This window comes from Silurus meridionalis, chromosome 6 (genome assembly GCF_014805685.1).
Source record: "Silurus meridionalis isolate SWU-2019-XX chromosome 6, ASM1480568v1, whole genome shotgun sequence".
Classification (NCBI taxonomy): domain Eukaryota; kingdom Metazoa; phylum Chordata; class Actinopteri; order Siluriformes; family Siluridae; genus Silurus; species Silurus meridionalis.
In genome coordinates, this window is record NC_060889.1 from 5,681,732 (window position 1) to 5,691,731 (window position 10,000).

At 45.0% G+C, this 10,000-nt stretch overlaps 2 protein-coding genes across 2 annotated transcripts in view; one reads left to right on the top strand and one right to left on the bottom strand.

Moving 5' to 3' along the window:
• myo9b (myosin IXb) overlaps positions 1-1,260 on the bottom strand; it is a 25,440-nt gene extending 24,180 nt beyond the window's left edge. Inside the window, 2 exon segments of the mRNA XM_046852682.1 lie at positions 1-283; positions 696-1,260. The exon segment at positions 1-283 is cut by the window's left edge and continues 489 nt beyond it. Coding sequence (XP_046708638.1) covers positions 1-249 — 249 coding nt within the window. The 5' untranslated portion in view covers positions 250-283; positions 696-1,260.
• Positions 1,261-5,524: 4,264 nt separating this feature from the next.
• Positions 5,525-10,000, top strand: part of myadmb (myeloid associated differentiation marker b) — a 5,779-nt gene continuing 1,303 nt past the window's right edge. Inside the window, exons 1-2 of the mRNA XM_046850670.1 lie at positions 5,525-5,737; positions 8,890-10,000. The exon at positions 8,890-10,000 is cut by the window's right edge and continues 1,303 nt beyond it. Of these exons, the coding sequence (XP_046706626.1) occupies positions 8,949-9,830 (882 nt within the window). The 5' untranslated portion in view covers positions 5,525-5,737; positions 8,890-8,948 and the 3' untranslated portion in view covers positions 9,831-10,000. The remainder of the gene's footprint in view (positions 5,738-8,889) is intronic.

Here is a 10,000-nt window from a genome sequence, read left to right on the forward strand (position 1 = left end):
ATCCACAGGATAGTGGTCCATCTGGAGCACATGCTTGTCCTCGGCATGTTCTCTCACCTCCACCAACTCGTACGACTTAGACGAGTCCAACTTAAGAAGATCAGCGATGCGCTGCACCACCAGAGCCGCCGTGGTGCTGCTCCACACCCGCACCGTGCAGGACGGACGCGTCCTGAGGGACACACTCACACGAATGTTCAGAATGTAGGACACGTCTGAGACGCTTCTGCTCTCTGAGACGCTCATCATGGCCCTCGAGAACACACCACATGTCACACAGCACCTGGAGAACAGAGCAGGAGAGTGTGTGTGTGTGTGTGTGTGTGTGTGTGTGTGTGTGTGTGTGTGTGTGTGAGAGAGAGAGAGAGAGAGAGAGAGAGAGAAAGAAAGGGAATGCATTAAAAAGAAGAGGGGAAAAGAAGAGTACATGTTCACACTTGTTCTGATTGAACTAGGAAGTGCCAAGCTGGAAAACCGCTCGCGCTGAAGAAACAGTTCTATTAAATCAGTAAGTAAACAAAAGCGAAACAAATAAATAAATAAATAAATTTGTGGCTTATAAACAGATTGTGAATATTAATATTTGTAGCTGTGTAATTCCTCAACAGGTGTGAAAAGTAAAAGCACTGAGATCATAAACACACCCGTACTGCGTCTCTGAGAAAATCAGGGGCTTTAAACCGCTGGACTCTCACCTGCTTTAATGCTCCATCAGGACTTTCATCTACACTGAGCTGTGAAGCTACAAGTCCTGCTCCTCAGATGCTCCTCAGATCCTCCTTTAGATCCTCCAGCGGACCGCACGCGCTGAGCGGATGTACACTGATCACCTGCTCCGTCCTCACGAGCGCAGCACGAGCGCAAATCAAAACAAACACACCGGCGACACCAAACTTCACCGTCATAAAGAGAAACCGTGAACTTCCAACCTTCTTCCTCCAGCACCCTGAGCTCCTCCACAATGCGCTCTCACTTCCGAGCTTCACACACCACAACCTTCCCCGCCCTGTGGGAGGCCAAGAGGCTCACAACACACCCACATCTTACACTGTTCCTCATCCTCATCTCCCATCTGCACAGCACTGGTCCTCACACTGTTCCTCATCCTCATCTTCCATCTGAACAGCACTGGTCCTCACACTGTTCCTCATCCTCATCTTCCATCTGAACAGCACTGGTCCTCACACTGTTCCTCAATCTTATCTTTAAAATTGCAAAAAAGAGAACGTGTTTGATCAGATATAAATATAGTGTGAGTACACTTTTACAACATTACACACATTTACTTAGAAATAATAGAAATAGCTTTGTTATATATTATGATTTTAGCTGGTTTTCAGCTGCAGTTAGATGAATATAGAAACAATTAACCCTGTTTATCACCCTGATGGTGTTCCACAAACGTATTACGTCACAGTTCACTACACACCTGAGCAGAGAGCAAAGATGTTTCCCTACTGCTTATCTACTTAAAAAAACTTTATTATGTGCAGATAAACTTCATCTGCAAGTTCAACCTTCAACTCTAACCTCTAACCCTGTAGAGTGGTTAACTGTGGCATAGCCCTTTAAGGAGTAGACGGGGTTTCGGGGAGAAATAGAGACAGGAAGACAGGTAGGAAAAAACAAGAAGGAGGAAATAAAAACGCGTTCTGTTACACAAATTGTTTTTATCAAGGACGGACGTTTTTATTTCCTCCTTCTCCAACTCCAACCTCAAACACTAACTCCAGCTCTTACTCCAACCTCCAACTCCAAACTCCCAACACCAGCCCTAACACCAACCTCCAACACCAACCTCCAAACTCCAACACCAGCCCTAACACCAACCTCCAACACCAACACCAGCCCTAACACCAACCTCCAACACCAACACCAGCCCTAACACCAACCTCCAAACTCCAACACCAGCCCTAACACCAACCTCCAACACCAACACCAGCCCTAACACCAACCTCCAACACCAACACCAGCCCTAACACCAACCTCCAAACTCCAACACCAGCCCTAACACCAACCTCCAAACTCCAACACCAGCCCTAAAACCAACCTCCAACACCAGCACCGGCCCTAACACCAACCTCTAAACTCCAACACCGGCCCTAACACCGACCTCCAACACCAACACCAGCCCTAAAACAACCGAGGAGCAAAATAGGTTGGGGACCACTGCTCTAATAAGACAGAGGGTCGCACAACACTGCCCCCTAGTGTTCACTGCAGCAAATGACCAATGATCTGCTCATGAACTGCATGTTTTCCTTGAAATAATAACAGCAGCAGCATTCAAACCTCTGTTAAACATCTCCAATGAATCATTAGGGACATTTAAAAGAAAAAACCTACAAGACTCTGAGTAATAAGTCTTTTCCCCTCTTTTATAACGGGGCGTTAACTGTCCTCAGTGTGACCAGACACATTCAGAATGAGGTCTGGAGGTAAATAACACATACCAGCCATTAATTACAGTGATTCTGATTAAAACCTGATAAAAGGCAGCTGTTGCTGTAGGATTTACTTGAATGTTAGTTGATGTGTTCTACTTAGAGCTACAAATAGTCTCCAAAGAAACTGTGAGACTTGTAAGATTGTTGAAAGGAAGCAATCAGGGGAGGGATATAAAACAATATGTAAGGCACTGAATGGATCATGGAACACTGTTCATCATTCATCATCAATAAATGAACAAAATGTGGCACCACAAAGGCCCTGCAAAGATCAGGATGACCTCCAAAGCTGATGAGAGGACAAGGAGCAACCTTGTCAGGGAGGCTACCAAGAAGAACCCGCAAGTCTGTTTGAATTACACCAAAAGATTCATTCAGTCGTCACAAACAATGTGGGAAAATGGGGTATGATCTGATGAAACAAGAACTGAACTTTATGGAAATAATTCCAAAATGCATGTTTGGTTTAAAGCCAATACAGTGCAGTGTGTGTGTGTGTGTGTGTGTGTGTGTGTGTGTGTGTGTGTGTGTGTGTGTGTGTGTGCATCCATGTTTATTTATATGTTTGTAAATTGAATTATTAGAGTAAATTTTCCTGTTAAAGTGATTAAATATTGATGCTTACTGTACAGCACCCTGATCATGGCTCTGAAACAGGGTTGAACCCAAAGATTTCCAGCACCTTCCACAAGTATTCATGCTCAACCCGGTCGAAAGCCTTTTCCTAATCTACGAAAATCAGACCAGTCCTCACGCCCAATAGCCTGAAGACGTCCAAAATGTCATGAATGAAGTAAACGAGATAGCAATGGTCATTCCTATCTTGAAGAAACCTGCTCTGGATCCATCAGACATCAACAACTACAGACCGGAATCACTTCTCTCCTTTCTTTCTAAATCTCTGGAACGCACTGTTTTTAACCAACTGTCTGTCTATCTCTCACAGAACAACCTCCACGATCCGAACCAGTCTGGGTTCAAAGCGGCACATTCCACAGAGACAGCCCTTTTGGCTGTTTCTGAGAAACTGCATGCTGCTCGGTCAGCCAAGCTGTCATCTGTACTTATCTTCCTGGACCTTTCAGCAGCATTTGACACAGTCAACCACAAGACACTTTTGTCAACCCTCAAGAGCCTTGGTATCTGGAACAGCATGGAATGGTTTGCTTCCTACCTGGAAGGTCGCTCATACCAGGTAACATGGAGGGATCCACATCTGCCCCATGCAGACTCACCACTGGTGTCCCACAAGGCTCTGTACTTGGTCCCTCCTTTTCTCCCTCTATACCCACTCCATTGGTGAAGTCATATCCTCACGCGGGTTTTCTTATCACTGCTATGCAGATGACACTTAACTCATCTTTTCTTTCCCTCCATCAGACACCACAGTTTCTGCTCGGATCTCAGCATGCTTGTCAGATATATCTTTATGGATGAGTGCTCACCAACTAAAACTCAACCTCAGCAAAACAGAACTGCTGATCATCCCAGGTGATTCATCCCCAGGTCAAGATCTCCAAATAACACTTAATGACTCTCTGCTCTCCCCTTCAGCCACTGTTTGTAACCTTGGGGTAACTATGGACAATGAACTGTCTTTTTTCCCACATGTCGCTAATGTTGCTCGTTCTTGTCGATTTCTTCTCTATAACATCCGAAGGATTCAACAATTTCTGTCCGTACAGGCTGCCCAGGTGCTTGTTCAGTCTCTTGTGATTTCAAGACTTGACTACTGCAACTCTCTGCTGGCAGGTCTTCCCCTGAACGCTATTCGTCCACTGCAAATGATCCAAAACGCAGCGGCACGACTTGTGTTCAATCAGCCCAAGTTCTCCCACACCACCCCACTGCTGCGCTCCCTTCACTGGCTTCCAGTAGCTGCACGTATCAGATTCAAAACACTGATGCTTGTCTACAAGGCCAAAAATGGACCAGCACCATCTTACCTCAGTGACCTCATCACATCTCACTCTGCACCACGCTGTCTGAGATCCTCCAGCACTGCTCGACTGGTACCACCTTCTCTCAGAATGAGAGGTAAGTACAATTCAAGGCTCTTCTCTGTTCTGGCACCGAGGTGGTGGAATGAACTTCCCCTAGATGTCCGTACAGCAGAGTCCCTGATTATCTTTAAGCGACGACTGAAGACCTACCTCTTCCTGAAATACCTACATTAGCACTTTCCAAGTTTGTAGAATTCGAGTTATATTTATATTAAGTGTGTAATCTTGTGTACAGTGTAGATTTATTAATTACTAGAGATTTAAAGCACTTTTGTACGTCGTTTTGGATAAGGGCGTCTGCTAAATGCCACAGATGTAAATGTGAATGTGTCCAACAGGTTGTTCATTTTGTCTTTTTTGTCTTTGAGGGCTTCAATATGCCCTCGATTTCCTGTGGCCTCCAAACACTGTAGTTCCACTGTCTCTATCTCCAGAGCTTTCAGAGATCTGGCAATGTCTCTTGTGACATTGAGAGTGTACTGTTGACAAAAAACTTTAATTTGTGCTTTTGTCACATCCCACCACTGCTGTAGGAAGTTAAAAGCTGCTTCTCGAGTTTAAAACAATTCCATAAAAAGATTTAAGACTCTCTAAAATGATCATCTTATAAAAGTGTGGTGTTAAAACACCAGTAGCTGCTCTTGGGTTTTATGTTATCAGTAAGAAGAACCAGCCAAAACTAAAAACTCTGCAGTGCTGCAGTTTGTGTAAAAACTTCATTCTCTCCACTGCACTGGTGTCATCCACACAGATAAACACTAAAACCTCATTCTCATAAAAACACTCACTTTTAAAAGCCTAACATTTAAAATTTCCTCCACAGTGTAAAAAACAGGAATAAAATTGCGATTAAAAAATATGGTAACGCTAATGCTAATCTTCTCTGTATCATTCCAATTAGTAGATGTGCTGCTGTATAGAGAAAGAGTGAGAGAAAGGGGTGGGGGGAGAGAAAAAGAGAGAGAGAGAAGGAGAGGGAGAGAGAGCGGGGGGAAGAGAAAGAGAGGAAGAGGGAGGGAGAGAGATATAAAGAGAGAGAGAAAGAGAGAGAGAGAGAAAGAGAGAGAGAGAGTGAATGGTTGTTCTGTACTATTATGGAGATTGTGGGCGGGGCATGTGGAGGTTTTTCTCTCCCTCTCTCTCACTGTAAACTCCCATCACTGAACTCGCACTAAATATCACACTCACACTTTTACACACACTCAGACACACGCACTCACACTCAGACTTTTACACACACTCACACACAGTGAGAAACTCCACGAGACGAGGAGACGATCAGATCAGGTAACAAACGTTTCCTTTTATTTTTCATCCTCTTTCAGTAAAACAGCCAGAAAATAAAGTGTTTTCTTACTGAGAGTTTTACTCTTAACACACTTTATACGTGTGTGAGTGCTTTTGTGTGTGTATATGTGTGCATGTGTATATGTATGTTTGTGTGTGTGTCTGTTAGTGCTTTTGTGTGTGTATGTGTGCTTGTGTGTGTGTTTTGTGTGTGTGTGTGTGTGTGTGTGTGTGTGAATATATATATATATATATATATATATATATATATATATATATATATATATATATATATATATATATATATGTTGGTTTTGTGTTTGTGTATATGTTTGTGTGTATGTGTGCTTGTGTGTGTGTTTTGTGTGTGAGTGTATTTTCTACAGTTTCTAAAATGTTTGCATTTATCAATTTCAATTTGTGATCAACAGGTGACACATACACACACACACACACACACACACACACACACACACACACATACACCACCCACTCACCCCCACACACACACATACACCCACGCACTCACCCCCACACACACACAGACACACAAACATATGCACTCTCACACACACACACACACACACACACACACACACACACACACACATACACCCACCCACTCACCCCCACACACACATATACACCCACCCACCACTCACCCATCCACTCCCCACACACACACACACACATACACCCACCCACTCACCCCCACACACACACACAGACACACATACATATGCTCACTCTCTCACACACACACACACACACACACACACACACACACACACACACACACTGACTCACCCCCACACACACACACAGACACACACACATATGCTCACTCTCTCTCACACACACACTCCTTACACACATATACACACACACATACACTCACACACACACTCATACACATATACACACACACATATATACACATAAACACACACACACACTCATACACATATATACACACACATACACACACACACACACACATACACACACACACATACACCCACCCACTCACCCCCACACACACACACATACACCCACGCACTCACCCCCACACACACACACACAGACACACAAACATATGCTCACTCTCACACACACACACACACACACACACACACACACATACACCACCCACTCACCCCCACACACACATATACACCCACCCACCCACTCACCCACCCACTCCCCACACACACACACATACACCCACTCACCCCCCACACACACACACAGACACACATACACATATGCTCACTCTCTCACACACACACACACACACACACACACACACACACACACACTGACTCACCCCCACACACACACAGACACACACACATATGCTCACTCTCTCACACACACACTCACACACATCTACACACACATACACTCACACACATCTACACACATACACACACATATACACATACACACACACACACACACTCATACACATATACACACATATAAACACGCACACACACACACAGATGGGGGTGAGGAGAGTGAGAGAGATAGAGATATATAGAGAGAGAGAGAGAGAGAGAGAGATGGGAAGTGAAGAGAGTGAGAGAGAGAAAGAGGGAGAGAGAGATGGAGGGTGAAAAGAGTGAGAGGGAGATAGAGAGAGAGAGAGACATGGGGGGGTGAAGAGAGTGAGAAAGAGAAATAGATAGAGGGGGTGGGGGGTGTAGGGTAGAGCAAATGGATCCCATCACGGAAAACACGAGTCTTATTCTCTCCTGTTTCTCTTTTTTCTCTCTTGCATGGGTGGGGAATCCTGAAGCCCCTTTTACACACACACACACACACACACACACACACACACACACACACACACACACACATATACACACACACACACACATATATATATATAAACACGATCCAGGCTTCCATTTACTCATCCATCATTCAGCCCTCCATCTCCCTCAGGTACACCCCCCCTCGTGCCCCATCTCCGTTTGTGGGGATCCTAAACATCTGGATCTCATTAGTAAACTGGAAACTCTGACCAACAGCTGGATGGGAGAGCACCAGTAACTAAGGGAGAGAGAGAGAGAGAGAGAGAGAGAGATGAAGAGAGTAGTGAGTCATGGCTCAGTTATTTGTGCTTGTGTTTAAGGCAGAATGACGTGTAAGAATTTCTCCTTTTCTCTTTCCATGTCAGGAGACGTCCATTCTATTCACTCAACCTCTTCATGCCGCCCCCCTCCCTCACTCTCTTCACCTCATCTCTCTCTCTCTCTCTCTCTCTCTCTCTCTCTCTCTCTCTCTCCTTCTCTCTCACTTTTTCCCTTGCTCCCTCCATTTGTGTGAGAGATTAATGTGATGTGCAGTTGAAGCCGCATGTCTGGCCTGATTATCCATGTGTGTGTGTGTGTGTGTGTGTGTGTGAGAGAGAGCTGAATGCTCTGATTGTCCCTCAGGATGGAGTGTGTGGTTGGAGAAAGGTCTGGTCTTTTCTAACTGCATGGAGTACATGAGTCATCGACTGTGTCCAATTCACTAAAAACACAGTTTATAATAAGGCCAGAGAAGAGTCATGCCTTTTTACACACTTATAACCAGCACTACACACACACACACACACACACACAAACACACACACTTTAGCTTTGCGTGTTTGTGTCTCTGTCCTACTGGGAAAAGTGCAGTACAATGCAGCTGTAGTTTCCTTCAGCACGGGCACGTCCCAAACCACATCATACAACACTAAACAAAATGTGAAAAATACTACACATCCTTAGGTAGAGGCTGTTTACAGTGTGTGGGTTCAGGAAGAACTTCAGCACTCAAATTGTTTATTAACATCTGTATTAAAGTGTTTATTAAAGTGTTTATAAAAGCTAATCCTGTAGTGAACCAAGAAGGTCACCCAGAATAAACACTACATTCCAAAGCATAAAGGAATCTCGTGACTGAGACACTGTTAGCAGGGACAGACTAATGGACTAGTGAACTCCAGGACAAGAGAATAAATACGGGTATAGAAGCAGGTTGAGATGAATTCATTCCCAAGGCAACGTTGATGAGAATGTGAAGGACATCACATTAGTGTACTTTCATTAGCACTGTGAAATTTGGGACACATTTGGTATTTTTTTCACATTTACTGTTTTATTTTCTGTCCTCAGACGTCCTTCATCCGAACATTGCAGCTGCACAGCTCAGGTGTGTCTGAGATCTTCTTATCATGCCAGTGGTGTTCCACTCATCCCCACTGTTTTGGTCGCGGGTGGCGGCCATGGTGTTTGCGTGTGTAGCGTTTAGCGTAGCGCTGTACGGTGCACATCTGATCCACGGTACTGGAGACTGGTGTGTGTTCTGTTGGAGCTTCAGCTTTGCTGGAACACTACTGATCCTCCTGATAGAGCTCTGTGGCCTGCAGTCTCGTGCTCCGGTCTCCTGGAAGAACTTTCCCATTACCTTTGCCTGCTATGCATCTCTGCTCTGTCTGTCAGCCTCCATCATCTTCCCTCTGTTCTTCCTAAAAGGTTACAGTGGACGTGAAGAATATGTCAACTGCAGAATCGTCTCCACTGTCTTCTCTTGCCTTGCAACACTTGCCTACTTCAGTGAGGTCAGCCTGAGTAAGGCACGTCCAGGTGAGGTGTCTGGCTACATGGCTACAGCGCCAGGTATCCTGAAAGTCTGTGAGACCTTTGTCGCCTGCGTCATCTTCGTTTTTATCAGCGATCCGGTGTCTTATAACCAGAACGCAGCCACAAAATGGTGTCTCTCAGTCTACTGCATCTGCTTCATCCTGTCGGCCACCATCATCCTCTTGTGCATTGCAGAGTGGACGGGTCTGCTCCCTGTTTCCTTCCCACGCTTCCTATCCACCTACGCTCTGCTCGCTGTGGCCATGTACCTCTCTGCCACCATCATATGGCCCATTTACAAGTTCGATGACAAACACGGAGGAACCAGCCACCGGCCTAATGAGTGCACCTCCATCAGGGGGCTCTGCCCTTGGGATAAGCTCTTATCCATCTCCGTCCTCACGGCGCTGAACTTCCTGCTGTATCTCGCAGATCTGATCTACTCCGCCAGGCTCGTCTTTGTTTCGGTTTAATAACAGAACAACCTAACTTCGTTTTCCAATACTCCTCCTCCTACTCAGCCCCATCTCAAATTACTCTCATTAGCATGAATGCAGTGTGTTAGATTATCATGTTCCCACATCACTGTAGTCTCCGCCTCTTTTCTAAAGTTGTGAAAACATTGTCTTTAAATAAAGTTGCT